This window comes from Heliangelus exortis, chromosome 4 (assembly GCF_036169615.1).
Source record: "Heliangelus exortis chromosome 4, bHelExo1.hap1, whole genome shotgun sequence".
In the NCBI taxonomy this organism is placed as follows: Eukaryota; Metazoa; Chordata; class Aves; order Apodiformes; family Trochilidae; genus Heliangelus; species Heliangelus exortis.
In genome coordinates, this window is record NC_092425.1 from 35,441,057 (window position 1) to 35,457,448 (window position 16,392).

General features: G+C 41.7%; 1 protein-coding gene across 4 annotated transcripts in view; it reads left to right on the plus strand.

Moving 5' to 3' along the window:
* PPARGC1A (PPARG coactivator 1 alpha) overlaps nt 1-16,392 on the plus strand; it is a 363,077-nt gene that overhangs the window by 290,021 nt on the left and 56,664 nt on the right. Inside the window, exons 1-3 of one of the 4 annotated variants that reach the window (XM_071743830.1) lie at nt 6,367-6,752; nt 11,811-11,990; nt 14,321-14,431. In XM_071743830.1, the coding sequence (XP_071599931.1) occupies nt 6,705-6,752; nt 11,811-11,990; nt 14,321-14,431 (339 nt within the window). In that variant the 5' untranslated portion in view covers nt 6,367-6,704. Of the gene's footprint in view, nt 1-6,366; nt 6,753-11,810; nt 11,991-14,320; nt 14,432-16,392 lie in introns of those variants that run through there. The other 3 variants (XM_071743829.1, XM_071743833.1, XM_071743831.1) reach the window with 3 other exon arrangements.

The window sequence follows — 16,392 nt, forward strand, 5'->3', positions numbered from 1 at the left end:
TTATCTCCTTTATTTCAGTTATCTGAATTGGGGATGGAGGGAGGATGACATCTCTTTCCGTTTGTGCAACTTTTTTTAGATTAATATTGCAGCTCCAAGAAAAATGAATAATTGGCCTTTTGAGCAGAGAGTGGAACCACAAAACCCATAGGGATTCCTCTAGCACTAGTCACTAGTTTGCATATTGGAAGTTAACTGCAATTCATGGAGAGTTCTGGCTAAAAATAACTTCAGGGCTCAATTTTGGCTGGCAGGAACTACTAGTTAAGAGGTCAGGGGAAGCTGATCCTTCAGGAACTTTGTGTGAAACTGCATTGGCTGTTGTGGTGAGGTGACCCCATCTCCTTTTGGTCTGTCCTTGGCTGACTCGGTGAAATGGGGTTCAGGGGCTGTGGGCAGCTGGGGAGGGGGAGGTTTGCTGCAATCTGGGACTGTCAGAGACCAAGTGGCAAGTGCTGGCTGCTGCATGAAGCTCAGCTGTCCCCCAACAGCAATGTCTGCAGGAGCTTGCCCTCCTCCACAGCAAGGCATAACAGTATAAAGGGTGACTTGGTGCATGGGCAGGTTTGGTTTCTTTTTAGACAAAACCAACCAACAGATACTTTTGATATCTTCATTTTATTTTGTTTGCCTAAAATTGTAGCAGAGCGTGTCTGTGGCCTGTGTTACTATAATCCGATCAGATGACTAGAGTTCAGAATTATTTCCACATTATACTTTGTTTTAATATGAAAAATGCCAAGAGCTAGGCCCAAGAAAAAAGGCTGACTCAGTTACACTGAGCTCTGTCTGAAGAAAGTCTTATTTGAAGATGAGAGATGTGTTGGTAAGGCTGTCTGTCATCTCTAGTTTATTAAAAAAAAAATTGCTAGGAGGCACTAAAGCTGTCCACTGCCTTTCCCTCTGTTCCTTCTCTCAAAGGTGCTTCATTCACATTGACTTTACCATACCATTTTTGTGTAAAACAAGATTTGATTTGAGAGGATTTAAAGGTTACTGTTCTCTCCAGTGCTGTGCTACAGACCTGTGTGTGCTCCAGTGCCATTGTCTTCCCAGCCATTTTGGAGAAGGGATAGGCTGTATTAGGGAAATACAAGATATGGGTTTTGTTTCTTTTTTTCCATCAGCCTTGGTGTGGATCTGTCAGTGCTTTGCTGTGCTGATGTGGCAGCTGGGGTATCACAGCATCATCTCTGAGCTGGGAGGACCTGGCCCAGTGGCTAAGCAAGCCCCAAACACTGGGTGCCATCTGGGTGGCAGCCTCAGAGAGGGATGGTAGCTTTGGATCAGCCTCTTCTTCCACCAAATTGCTTATAGTTGCATCAGGGAATCTTTTCTTTACCCAAAGATAAGGAACTCATGGTGGTTGTTTCTGGGATCATCCTCTTCAAATCCCTCTCTGGAAAACTTGGTAAAAACTGTATTTGTATTAGTGATGACCGTGTCAGGAAACAAGAGCTCCAGGATAATACTCTAAGGTCCCCCAGAGAAGGTGGATGGTAATAGGGGTAAGAAGTATATCTGGGTAGGGTTTTCCAGGGCCCTGCAGAAAGTTACAGATACGTGTTGTACCCCTGAAGTTTCCCCAGGTTCTACCCTTTGTGGCTGGAGCTGGGGAAGACAATTGCCCATCCCCAGAAGGACTGTCACAGCAAGGCTGGGACAGGGAGAGTGAAAGGGGGGTTTTGGTTTTGGTTTTGGTTTCTCCCCAGAGACTACAATATGTAGAAGGAGAAAGGGGGGGGGAAAAACCCCAAATTTTATGGTTTCTTCTGTTCCAAAGAAATATCGGCGGTGAGGTGAATAAAGGAGAGATGATGATGTTCTGCATTGGTCTGTGATTTTGATGTGGTCCTGCCTGCTCTGCCAATGCACCAGAAATTTCAAAACAGAAATGTGTCTCCTTGGCTTGCCTGGGCATCTGCCTTCAGGTAGCACCAAAGCCTCACCAGGAAAATGATGTGTTTACACGGCTTGGTTTCTCAAACATATAGGGGCACTGAATTTAAATGTAGATGCTCTTTTACAGATTAGTCTCTGTGGAACAGTAACATCCAACTGAAAGACACTCACTGTCTGTGCTGCTTTTAACAGGCCTGACAAGATGTATTTTCTTGCAAGTCGTAGCAAAGGTGAGTCCTGGAGAACACATACTCCAAGTGCTGGGGAAAACAAGTCACAAAATGTATTTAGGTAATCAGCTGGAGTGGCTTTGCTTTTCTTGTTTTAATAATGAGTGAAATATGCTTGTGAAGAGGGAAATAATCAGGGAGGTATGAGAAAATTTAGGTAGATTTCTTCTTGTGGGTACCTGTGCTCCTGCTTCACTTAGGCACCCCTGGAGAGTTTTACTACAAGCACCAGGTTACAAAGAGTTGTGGTAAACACTGATAATCAGCTAATCTTCACTAATAGTGAATATTCACAGGCAGGTCCATTAGCATGTGAACAAGCAGGTTCTTTCCCCTGGCATTCAGTGCTGTTTGTTTGAGCTCTCCCTCTGTGGAGGCAGATGTGGCAGGGTTCAGCCTGGTGTCAGTAATGTCAGTAACGCTGTTCGGAGAAAGTTATTTTGGACTCTCTAATATCCAACGACTCAGACAGCAGCCCGTGACCCAGAGCAAGGCCAGGAATTAACTTGGCCCACATCTCTTGAGTTTTTTTGAGAGATGGTACAGAGCACTGTCATGGGTTTCCTCTGTTAAAACCCCCAAAATCTCAGTTCATATTTGCCCTAACAAAATCGTAGAGGGTGCACTGCTTTATCCCACTGTAGAATTACTGCACCAATGAACCCAGAAGTTCAAGGAGTTTGACTCACTGGCTTTTGCTATTGAGGGTGTATTCTGGGTAGGATGAACTGGATAAATAAGGAAAGGATCTGAGGAGGAAAAAAAAAAAAGAAATCAGCAAATAAATAGGATAGAAGTGGAACAAAGAGAATGGACTGGAAAACAAATACAGGACTGTGCAAAAAAATAAGAAGGAAGGAACAGAGAAGAAAGATTTGTAATAAAAAATTAATAGGGTACATATACTTTATATAGAACACCATTCACACTAACACACCTTTGGAGTGCAGTTTGCTCTCTTATATACAGCACTGGCTCATCTGATGTAAGGCCATTCACTTTTTGAGGGTTGAGCAGAAGGGCTTGAACTGATGTGAGAACTGGTTTGCAAACCTCTTGCTGAAACTGCAGCACTGTTTTTTATATACAACTTTGGTTGTCCTTACTCCACTGGAAAAGTAGCAAACTTTGCTGAAGATCAGCAAGTACCATTCTTCCTCAGTGCCACGATGTCAGGACTAATTTTTGGATTTCAAAATCACGGGGTTCCAAAATCAGTAGCTTCTTTGAGAAATCTAAATTACAGGGAAAGAAAACATGACCGTAGTTAGGAAATGAGGGTGAAAAAAAAAGAGGACAAAGAGATAAAATTAATGCTGAATCCAGGAAAAAGTCAAAGATGCTTGAAGGCTCGGCCCTTTCAATTGTGTTTTGCTGTTGCAGGCAGCCATACTTTTCAGTCCTGTTAAGAAATGTATTGGAATTTGGGAGTTTATGCCTAAATGCTGTTGGAACTTTCTTGAGTTATGACCCCTGAAGCAGAAGAAAAGGCAAAACTCATAAATTGAGATTAGGTACATGGTAACCTGAAAACAGGGTAGTGGCAGTGACCGAGGAGGTGATTTGATGACGAACTTTTCATCAGGGCAGACTGGTTCAAATGGACCAGCAGACTTTTCCAGCTGAGAGGGTTTTCTTTGTATGGGTTTGTTATGGAACCAAATAACGTGTGTGCTCAGATAATGCTCCAGGGAAGATGTTTGTGCAATTCTTTCGTGTTGTCAAAATAGGAGGGGAGAGCATTGCTAAAGCTACTAGGGAATGTTCAGAAGACAAGGTTTCCTTTGAGGAGAGCAGCTTAGGTGCTGGCTGGGTTTCACAGGCTTAATTTACATATGCTGAGACTGTGCTGTGTCCAAACTACACCACCACTGCAACTTCCTTCCTCGCTTTTCTCCTCTTCTGGGCATTACACTTAAAAACCCCACAATATTAAAACATGAAAAAAAAAAAAGATCCCAGTGAGTACATTTTTACTATAGCTGGGGTTAGACATTTTGTTTTTTAAAAATAAAATTCTGCCCAAGCAATCAGGAGCCCTTGTTGAAACCTTGCAGTCTTTTGTAGTTGGAATTGTGCTTGGCATCCCTTCCAGGCAATGCTGGAACTGCCAGCAGAGTTCAAGCTGTAGTGTGGGCAGGGCCATAGAAAAGCTCTGGGGGACTCTGTTATTATTATCTATTGCCTGCACTGTCTACAGTGCACTAAGAAAGTTCTCCAATCTCTAGAGCTTGTATGGTGAGAGCACCACTAAAGTCACAGTTTATATTTATCAGTTAACTTGCTAATTTGAAGGGAAAGCAGTGAAGTGGAAATGTAGAAAATAGAAACAACATGAGCAGGTCAAAATATCCAAAACAGCAATATGAAATGTTCCAGTGTAAATACATTTCTATAAAAGGTGTGAATGAAACTTCAAAAAAAAACAGTGATGGATTCGGCACAGTCAATGAACACAATTATAAGTAGGTATTGAAGGAGAATATTCCACCAGACATGGATCCACAGATAATAATTAATAAGAACTGACTCCACTCCAGGTGGGCAGGTACTCAGCATTATTTCACAGTTGACTGTTTGAGGGGTAGAGATACTCACCTTTGCCCCAGATCTTCATAATTTACTGCAGTTTTATCATTAAATCAGCATATAATTGGAAAGGAAATTAGTTTGCTTTTTTTTTTTTTGTCGTGAGAGCAAAGCAATACTGTTAATTTAATCATTCATAGGAAAGGCTTTCGCAGTCATTTGGTATTTTGCTGTGTTTTTTTTTTAATTAAGTAAAGTAAAAACAATGCCATTTTTTGTCATCTGTGCTTGGTGAAAATATGACAGTGTGATGTGATTTGCAACTTAAGCACAAGCTGGGAAAACTGTATGTTTTATCAGGACTGGCAATAATGGATTACAGAAGAAAACAAATAAGCTAAGAATATATCTGAGACCTCCTACCGTTCCTGGAGTTTCCAGTGTCTGTGCGAAAAAAGACTATTTCAAGAAATGTACTTCTTTTTTCTCTCAGCAGAATTGCCATAGCCTTGTATAATAACTGAATTCATTTAGCCTTTAGAATACTCAAGTTTGCAAATAACAATGAAAATGAATATTTCATGACAGGGAGGATGATCAATTATAGTTTTGTGACTTTGACTGGTAGCTCAGCATGACGGAGGCAGCGCTTACATTTCACGAGAGGCTCTTTGCACCCAGCTAATTAAAAAAAAAATCCCTGCAACTTAAGACAATGGGCAAGCAGGCAGGGATAGTTAAACAAGACCTTTATGTGTCTGTTTGGTTTTATTTATTCCCTGTCGTGGGCAATGCTTTGGGGTTCAGTTTGTTGTGCATGCAGTGCAGAGTGGGGCGTCATGAACCAGTTGCACCTGCAGCAGCTCGGGCTGTCTGGGGACACTTCTGCTGGCAGGGTGTCTGGGTTTTTACACAACAGGCTGGGTTTTTGTTTGTTTGCAATGGGAAAACGCTGGGTCCGAGTCAGAGGGGTTGGTGCACGGTGTTTATACAGAAATGCACCCTGAGGCAGTGGTGCTTACAGGAAAAAGTAAGGGGGGGGGGTCTGAGCAGCGTATGGGCAGGATGGTGGCAGTTCCTTGTAACTACTCCCTGGTTTCTAGAGGGAGTATATTGAGACAGAGAAGTGGTTAAAGAGCAGCTGAGAAATACTGTAATCTAGCTGGGAACAGGATCAGGTTCCCTCCTTGTAGCAGGTGAGATAACTGTATGAATGTTTTTTAATAGATGCTTACTCCAGTCTCGGAAAATGCTGTGGGGGGGTGGAATTTGCTGATGCGTTTAGTGTGGAAAAACTAACTTAAGTTGCAATTACTGATGAGAAACCGCTAAGCTGCCCAAAATACTTGGCAAGGTGCAGAATTCCACAGTGAAAAAAAATATACTGGAAGGCATTGTAACTTTTCCTAAACTCTGGGGTAGCCTCTCCAAAGGAAACAGTGCTGGGCAGCCGGTCCGAGTGCTGCAAAGGTTAGGCTGGGGCTGTTCGGAGCATGCAGGCTGTAGCTCGTATTGGAGTTACTTTTTAATAAACAAAGCTCTGCCTGTTGTTTGCTTGGAGAGGGGGGGGAGGGGGTAGGTTAGGAGTGGAGGAAGAAGAAAGCAAGGCAAGAAATTAAAAAAAAAAAAAAAAAGAAAAAAAAAAAAAAAAAGAAAGGAAAAAAAAAAAAACCTGTGGAGGAACGGGAGCTTTTCTACGGCAGGAGCAGAGTTTCGGGGGTGTGGCGTGGAAATGTGCTTTGAATCGCGGCGTGGTGCTGCGGCCGCCGAGGTCTGAGCGGGTTTTGGGAAGATTTACTTCTCTTCAGGCTGGGTCTGCCCCTGGGTGACGTCACGGGCTGGAGCCGCGGCACCAGAAGGCTGGATGAGTGACAGCCCAGCCTACTTTTTAATAGCTTTGTCATGTGACAGGGAACAGTAGTAAGACAGGTGCCTTCGGTTCACTCTCAGAGAGGGTCTCGTTGCCTGCATGAGTGTCTGCTGCCTGCCTGCCTGCCTCTGGACCCTCCTTTGCCAGCTTTCCTGCCGTCGCTCCGCAGCTGGATGGCGTGGGACATGTGCAACCAGGACTCTGTATGGAGCGATCTGGAGGTGAGGGGCAGGGGTGGGGGGCGGCGGGGTCGGTGGGCTTGCCGGGGAGCCGGCAGGACGGCCGACTTTGCAAACAAGTCCCAATCTTATCTTAACTCCAGTAAGTTTGCTATTTTAAGGTTACTCTGCGATGCCTTGAGCAAATCAAAGCTGAGCTCCTGTCATCAGTATCTCCTGCAGTTGGAAACTATTTTCATGTGCCTCTGGCTCGCTTTCCCGTCATATGCAATATTTATGCTCTAAGATATTGATATGAATTGGTGTCTGAAGTCTTTCCAGTGCTGTTTAGTGGCCTGGTTGGAAAAATGCCATGTTTATTTACAATAAGACGAACATTTTGGGTTTTTTTAATTAAAAAAAAAAAAAAAAAAAAAAGTTAAAATTAACCAACAGCTTCATAATTGAATTGCTTGTTTCACTGTGCTCTGTCAAAGGTTTTTTCCTTGTTTATCAGCTGCAGAATTCAAACACGCACACAGGAATGAATACAGTGTTGTTTGGCTTTAGATGCTTTTAAAAGAGATTTCTGGAAGGAGACGTTTCCCTGCTTCTTGTGGTGCTGGAATAATGACGCTGTAGCTATGTCCTGTAGAGCAGGGTTCTCAGTTGATCCAAGTAGTCCAACAAATGGTTAAATCTCACTGTACAACAGAGACAACAGGATGAACCATGAGAATAGAGTTTATGCAGGACTGTGTGAACTGCTGCTGCTGCTGCTGCTGCCGCCAACGCTGCTGCTTGTGTAAAAATAGACAGCAATACATCAAATCCACAGCTTCTGCTGGCTACAATTCATAAAGGGAAAAAAAAAAAAAAAAAAAAAAAAAAAAGGGAAAAAACCCAAAACCCTAAGCAGCTCCCTGGTAATCTCTGGAGTATAAAGTGAGGTTTGAGGATCTCTGCATGCTTGCATTCGGCAAAATGAAGCATTACCTGAAAGTTCGGGCAACTTGTGAAGCGAGGGAAACTTTCTTTGGACCCCATGGAGAGGAATCCCAAATACAGACCTGCTCAAAGGAACTAACCCTCTGGCTGCGAGCTTGGAATAAATGCTTAAAATGCTCCCCTCGGGCAACAGGGGAGGGAGAAACAAGTTACAGGCGATGCTTTTTAAATAAGATGTTCATGCCGTAGAGAGCTGCCCATCTAAAGTAAAAATGTTACCGTGTTCTCAAGCGTGTTTTTCCTCTCTGGTGGAGCATGCGTGTGGATTCTCAAATCTTTTTGTTGCGTTTTAAATAATCGCAGCTTGCCATTGTATCCACTGATTTCTGTTTGCATATTGTAATTGCTCTTATCTTGTTTTGATTTCTTGGTAAAGTGGAATAGATATGGATAATTCATATGTCCTGTAGCTATTATGAGTCAAGACTGTAAGTGGATGACTTTCTGGCTCCAAAGTCCTAATTGTTTCTGAGTAGCTGGAGTATCCTGTGGGTTGTTGTCTGGCTTGTAGCATGGGTCTCAGCTGCCGTCGCTTCATTTTTCCATCATGTATTATTCCTAGTGCTGCTAGGAGCTGATTGAGGAACAAGCTTATATGGAAATACTGAAGATTTATTTTAATCACTAGAGTTCCAGCAGTAATTTTAAGCTAGTAACAGAATAGATAATTTATGTCAGTGACTTTTTCATAGTGCAGAGGGGGAAAAAAAGTAAAGAAAAAAGAGGTTTTATCTTCATATTAATTGTGTGGTGGATGGATTAACTGTGGGTAGGATTTTACCAACATGCTCATGCATTGCACTTCCTATAGCAGTACAGCAGTGTCTGTGTGCTGCTTTGGCTCAGGGGATCACCTTTACTGATCTAAAATATCGCAGACAGCAGGTACTGGAGCAGCTTTCATTTTTTTTAAGTATTAAATTCTCACTCACATAATGACAGGATGGCGTGTTGCTTAATAAAGGCCTGCATCACTGTAGCTGATCAGCGTCCCCAGTGCTTCACAGCTTAATGAAGGTGATGTACAGTAAGGTTGTGAAGATTGATAGAGAAAATCCACATGACACACATTCTGTCAAGTCCCTCTTTCTTTCCTGGGTTCATCCCCTTGGCTGTTTGAAAAACTTGTTAAAAATAAAACACAGGTTATTTTTTCATTAATATAATTAATATGGCACAAGTCCAGTGTGGGTTTTTTTTTCTTTTTTTCTTTTTTTTTATTTTAATTTACCTCCAAAAGCACAAAAATGTCCATAAGGTTAATGGAGATTTATACTTAATTATAATGATTCACTATAATCAGCGCAGTTAAGCTAATTTATTGTTTGCACCTGAACTAAGAGAGAAAAAGTCTGTTGGAGTGAAATAATGCACAGTAATTAGCCTTTTCTGTTTAGTGACTGCTCTATCCTCCTAAATGTTACTGTAAGATAAAGCTATAGTTATGGAGTAACTATCATATCAAATAACGGTGGGAAGACAGTAAAATCTATGCTAGCAATGCAGGTGCACCTGTTACAGATGTATAGGCGAACAGTAAATATCAGTGTGTCAGGTGAGGACAGTTTTAGGACTTGGAGTGTTAAACCTGGCATCATCCAAAGGCCAAATATAAATTAATAACAGGGACACTTGCTACTAATGTGTCTCAGATTAGAAGCATAATGTCATATTCAGAAACACTGATTTTATTATCATGTCAACATTGGCAAGAGCATATATACTTCATTTCAGCAATTACGTCTTTTTAGGTGACATTGCAGTCCCTATAGGTGAATGAAAGCTGCGATGAGCAGGACTTTTTAAAATACAATTGTTAATGTCTCTTCAGAAGCCCACTCTAGGAACTTAAAAATGCAGATTACCAAGAGTAAACATGTTTAAGTAGGTGGTTCACAGAGTGAAGCTATTTTTACAAACGAAAGCAGTAGCAGATCAGCAGGATACTTAAGAAGTCTACGGCATCAGTTATAAACTACTGACCTCCAGAACACAAATCTGAGAATGATGCTGAGAATCTACCTTTTCAGTCAAAAACCAGATTATCCTTTAATGAGATCAGAGATTTCGGCCAAGCAGCAAAAAAGGTCATCTCTGCATTATAAGATTGCTGCTGGAAGGTTGTGTCTCACACTAAAGGAGAGGGAACTTTTAATTTTTTTCTTCAGCTTTTTTTTATTTTTTTTTTTTTCCCCTATGACCAAAATAATGATAAAAAATTGTGTGCAGTGAAAATTACTTAAGTGAGGTTTTGACTTGTTGAAGTTTCGCAGCCCCTGAAATAACAGAAAGGAAAGCAATTGTTATTTCAAAGCCTCGTTTTGCAGCCTCTCAACTCCCTTGCCCCTTGGCCTATTCGGTGGTTATCTCGTAGTGCCCTGGTAGATGTAGAAGTTGTCTGGTAAATTACAGCTCACACCAGCTGCACTGAGTCTTTGTGCCAACAGACAAAATCTTTGCTCGTGGCTGCGCTGCTGCATCCAGCCCGCGCACTGCAGACGCCCCGAGATTCCCAGGGACAAAAACCTCAATGAGATGCACCTTCAGCAGCTCTTGCTTGCATTATTATCAAAGGCGGTTCTTTGGGAGAGTGACATAACCAGGACTGAGCGATTCACATCCGTGGACACGGTGTTAGTGCCCTACAGACATCCCTCTCCAGAAAGCGGCACTTTCTGGGTTGACTTCAGTCCAAATAGAGGCTGGGAAATCATTCAAACCACCCAGTCAACTGACAAGAGTCGAAGAGGACCTGCTGTTGGCCATCCATAGCACAACTGTAGGAATGCTCAGGGTGGAAGCCTGTAGACTCAGTTGACTCTAAATGGCTTTTAACCATTCAGTGCCTGGTGTTTTTGCAGCTTGTTGTGTGCTTTGCAGCATACCTGTATCAGTGTAGATGCTCGGAGATGAGTTGCAAGAGTAGGTGGTACAGTGCAGGAGGAAGTGCTTCATTGATCAGCACTGACAAATGGGACTCTGCTATTTCCAAGCTGTTTTTCATAATTAGGTAATGGTTTTGGGAGATACTCTTAACGTTTCAATTGCAATGCTAAAGTGTGTTACTAATTTTTTCTTGCTCAGCAAGTCAGTCAATACCCTATCTAGCTTCATACCAGGATACAATAGGACACTTATTCAGTTTATTTGTATTTATCACTACTCTTGCTGTAAGTCATGGAGACAAAAACATTTTGCACTTCTGAAGAGGATGCATCCAGACTAGTCTTTGTTCATTACCTCAACCAAAATGTTTCACAGACCCTCCACAGTAAGATTACGGAAAAGGGGGCTGCCAGAGGAGGAAAACCAATTTGGTTCCCTCACTGCAGGTGCTGTCGGGGGACATGTAGGAAGCTGACTGGAACAGTTTATGTGTTGACACAAAGCAGGTGAAAGGCTGTTTGAACTAACTATTCCTGTCACCCAAAGGTGAATGTAAAAATATTTCAGAATGCAGTCAGTGGCCAGGACCCTGATATGTAATTGGGTGGCAGAGGTCTGTGCATCGAGTGCATTGTGGAAAGAGCACAACAGCCTCACTGACCTGTACTTTTTTATGCCCATATGGTAGCCACCATCATGACTGACCTCCAGGATTATGGTGATGATCTGTAGAAGTAAAAGTGTGACTATCTCCAGCTTGAGCTAGCCTCCAGGGCTGAAGGCTGTAACAGGCTGTGCCTCTTTAACCTGAATGCATCAAGAAATGCGTGACAGACCTTGCCCAGAGGTATTCATCTGTAACTTCTACCTGCATTGGTTTGCTCTGAAGCAGGAGAATAAGGCCATGCTTTGGCCTCTGCTGTTGGATTAAATAAAACTTTAAACACTGTTGTTATCGAAGAGTATAGGGAGAAGAAATTTCCTTATCCTGGTCAGAGATGAGATAGAGAAGGCAGTTTATGCCCTCCTGTTTCCCCCTCCCCCTTGCATACCTGCGCAGAGCTAACATTAATGTAATGCTTTGTGGGTATTTTTTCCAGAAAACAAAGTCAATTCTAGTGACCTGGTGCCATGGCTTAATCGAGGCTTAATTCTTATCACATGATATTAAAGTTAATAGATTCTTGGTAATTAATGAAACTATTTCTGTGTTGCTGTTTCCTGCAGTGTGCTGCTCTGGTTGGTGAAGACCAGCCTCTTTGCCCAGATCTCCCAGAACTTGACCTCTCTGAACTCGATGTGAATGACCTAGACGCGGACAGCTTTCTGGGGGGACTCAAGTGGTACAGCGACCAGTCAGAGATTATCTCCAATCAGTACAGCAATGAACCCGCCAATATATTTGAGGTAAGGCAAGGTGATGCAAATGCACATTGCAAAGTGCTTCCTTGCTTTTAAATTTTCTTTCAATTTCTTTTTTTTTTTTTTTTTTTTTTTAACATGCCGGGCAACAGTTTTACTACTTTTCCCCCATTAAGAGACGGCAGAAGCAGTGATGTGTGTTACAGTTTCTGACTGGCACCTTAAGTACTCGTGATCAAAACCAGTCTTGCAGTCTGGAGAAAGGGCGGGGGGGAGTAAATAAAATAGAGCGTTGATTTTTTAAAGGAAACGACTAAAGACAGCCTAGACCACATTGCCCTGTGGCACTGCCCTTGCATCATGGCAAGGAGCTGCACAGTTTTCAGCTACAAAGACAAAATTTGGAAAGTGTTTGTTGTCTTTCACTTGCATTCCGTGGAAAAAAAGAAAAGAAAAGAAAAAAAAAAAATAGCACAGCAGCTAGCTGGAGTGGGGATTTTCTAGCAGGGATATTCTGCCATTGAGAGCATTATTGTGCAAAGTGCTCTGCACACAAATTGAGAGGTCCTTTACAGTTAGTTGATGTATGGGGAAGAAAAAGTGTGGATGTGACAGAGAAGACAGTGAAGACTGTCAGTAGCTCAGGAGATTCATTTGGGATATTTCGGTTACCTTTCATCAGAGAGACGTCTTAAAGTAGAAGTTGAAGGGTGGTAGGGTGGTTTTCTTTAAAATACTGCCTTGCGGATGAGAGTGCAGAAGAGGAGAGTTACAGTCTCTTTGTCTCTGGTTTTCTTTTGTTGTGTAAAGACTTGATGGTTCTCGAACCTGTGCTTATGGAGTAGCCGTGCCGCTCCTGAACCCTGAGCTGATCATCCCTCCTGGATGATAGGAGGTGCTATAGGAGAGGAGATGCCACTGACTGAGAGATTGGACAATAAATTGATTAGCTGGCAGGAAGACCTTGTGCCACAGCAAGCTAAGGGTGCTGCCATTCACATGGCAGGTACCGCAGCTCTGGGAAATAAGGCTGGGAAAGCCCCAGATTATCCCAGTGTAGTTTAAAAGCTGGAAAAGACTAACTGAAACAGTACAGTAAAATGCATATGTAAGATGTCCTAAATGAAATTCTTCTCTTCTTATATACAGCTCTAAACCCACAGTGATCTCCCTGATGCAGATGAAGTTACTCTGGATTTATACCAGTGTAACTGATAGCCCTTTCTGTTCAGTTTCTATCATTTACACCCAAGTACCTTGGAATTAATTTTATTCAAATTAGAATGAAATTATCCCTGCAAAGCCATGTGCTTAGATTGTCATTAGTTGTATAATGTTCCTCGCCTTGTTTTACAAAGTTTCCAAACCCTGTCTCGTTCTTGAATTGCAGTTGTACTGCCTGGGGCAGGGTACGGTGTGTTGGTGTGTAGGTTTGGATGGTTGGTAGCAGGAAGGGCAGAGAACATATTTTCAGCTGGACTGGTAGAGAGTGGCTTTGCCTTTTTTTTTTTTTTTTTTTTTTACCAAGGAGATGTATTTTTCCGTATTCATATCAAGCCAAATGCAGTGGCATTTTACTTTTGGAAAAATCATTTGAAGATGCAAACTTTCAAAGTGCAAATTCCAAATAAGTGATATAATTAGACATCTACTGACTCTAAACACACAAACTATTCCAGTAAAACCAGTGGAACTTGACCAGAGGCTCGCTGCTTGGCCTGTCTGTAACTGCTTGGCCACAGCTGCTGAGTACAAAATTGTCTCAGATAGGTAGAGGCAATTCCCCTACACGCCTGGTATAGGAATTGTCACTTCCTATATAAGACAATTCCCATTCTGAAAATCAAAGCACGTTGCCAACAGCAAGACAACCAGTTAGGCGTGTACTTAACCTCATTGTGAGATGGTGACAAGAGGTACTGGTCTTCACATGGAACCTCTCAGAGGCACATTTGGGTGAATCTGAGGATGAGCAGCCTCAGCGTGAAGGAATAAGTGTTATGCAGCTGGGAGAATGCATCTAGGCAGCAACCAATAGGCCAGAAATAATAGTTTCAAATGAAATGTGCTGCTTCTTTCCTAATGGGCAAATTCTTTTGGCCTCTTTGCAACCACCTGGATTTCCTCACACTCGTCAGCTTCAATTGCAGGCTGTATTGCTGTCTCTGACAGCATAGCATAGCTTGGCCCATACTCACCTGTAGGAAAAAATTGTGATCTATTAGTATTTTGCAATGCTGCAGTGAAAAATTAGGCTGCTTTCAGCTTCATAGTGTGTTTTTACGTTTCTTGGTTGCTTGGCCTAGGAAGATGGGAATTAAACAGTTATTTTCTCCTCCCATATATTAACCCTGTCCCCATTCTCCATCGTGCAGCTGGATACCTTTCACTATTCCTCGCCTCTGCCGCTCTGTAATGTGACGACTGGGGGTGCTCAAGAACAGAAGAAGATGTCTTCTTCCTCCAGAGACTATCTTACATACTCTGTGAGGAACTATTTGTTTTAGCTGAGAGAATGGAAGTTTTGTGCATTTTCCCATTTGGTAATTTCTAGATTTTTCCATATTGATCTGCATTGGCTTTTCCTTTTTAAAAAATAACTTTTGGGGTTCTTTGTGTTTTTTTTACTATTCCTTTTTTCTTTGTTCTCTCATCTCATTATGTGAGTAGCATGTTTCATCTAACATTAAACTTCCAGACAAGGACTTGTCATATAAAAATAGACACACAGTCTGTTTGGGGTGGAAGGAAAAGAATCAGAATGGCAAACAAATGTTGGGAAGTGCAAAAGCGATGTTAACTGAACAGGCTGTACAGTGTTAATTGCCAAACCAAACTCTGAATGAAGCACCCTCTCCTTTCAGGTATAAATGCAGTACATGTGGCATTGCCTGGATGCTCTTGGATTTCCCAAGCTCATACACTTTTATTAAAGAATGGCCTGCATTTCAGAAAGTGAATTTTCAGACCTTCTGCAAACTGTTTTCCTGCTTGAGCCAAGCACCCACAAGCACTGGCACTGGGAGTCTCATGGGCTAGAAATTATTAATAGTTATGGTAGCAGCCAGGAGCCAAGCGAGATAAAGGTGCAATTAGTCTAGATAGTATGTAACTGTTGAGTATAAATCCCTGCACTCATCTGCTTGGGTGTGATGAGATACAGACTTTCACTTAGTATTAAAACACACCAGTATCTTATATACGCACCTGATTCATCCCTGAATTATTCCATTCTCCTGCCAGGGTAACTGATACAAGTCCTGAATCAAGCTGTACTGTCTGCCTGAGTATGGAGGCTCTTCTTTTCAATTTCTGTACATATGCATATTATGGATTAGTTGATTTTTTTCTATTCAGTTTGATCACTTCTCTTTTTGACCTGGTTTTCTTTACCCATTTTTCTGGCTACAGGACAGATAAAATGAAGGAATTCTTGCCCCTCAAGGCACTGTCTTATTGACATAAGTTTTGCAAGTAAATAGTTAACAAGTCACACGAGAACATTTATTTAGATGACTCACTGCACCATTCACTTCTGTTATTTATTTTACTGGACTAGATTTTAAAAAAATGTATTTGTAAAAAACCTGATTTTGCTACTTTTAGAAAATCAGAATGGTTAGTTTTTCATTCTCAGAACCAATGCTATGTGAAAATGGGAACAACTGTGCAGCTTAATGTGGCACGAGTGATAAGGCTTTTTGTTTGTGAAAACTCTTGTCCCCTGAGGCTTCTTCAAATGTGCTGTATCCTATCATATATCATGTAAAGTTAGTCATATTTAAAATTATTTATGACTCATGCCTAGCATTATGGAGAGAGGAGATATCTACAGTGGATATCTCTATTGGTTGGCACTAGTTACAAATAACTCAACCGATGTTAGAGAAAATGCAGTCCATAGATAGCCAATAACCTCTTAAAATATAAAGAACTAGTGTAAAATTATAAATATTTGCAAGTGTAAAATTCTCATTCTTGGCAAACCACTTTTTCTAGCCTCTAAAAAGACCAGAAGACCCAAAGTGCTTGCCCTTGCATGGATTTCATTTGTTTACATAATTCAGTATTCCAGAGATGCTCAATTTATTTGATAACTTTATTTTTACTCGTTTTGCATAGTGTAGCCCAGGTTTCTTTTCCAGATTGTGCAATGTGCTGTGCATTTGGGAAGCCCAAACAGGCTACTACGTTTTATTGTAGGCTGCCAAAAAATGCTGTATTACAAGTGATAAGAATGTGGGGAGAGAAAGAGATGCACAATGAAATGCATACTGTCTTTTCCCTGGCAGCAGGGAAATTTGTGGAGATAAATGATTTCTTACTTATTTGGAAGGGTTTACATCAGGAAGATGTTGAGGGTAGAGGAGAGCCTTAAACATCACCAGGGTAATTTGCATTGGTTCAGTTTATAAACTTCCTCATGTTCTGTGGTGCTGCCAGTTTC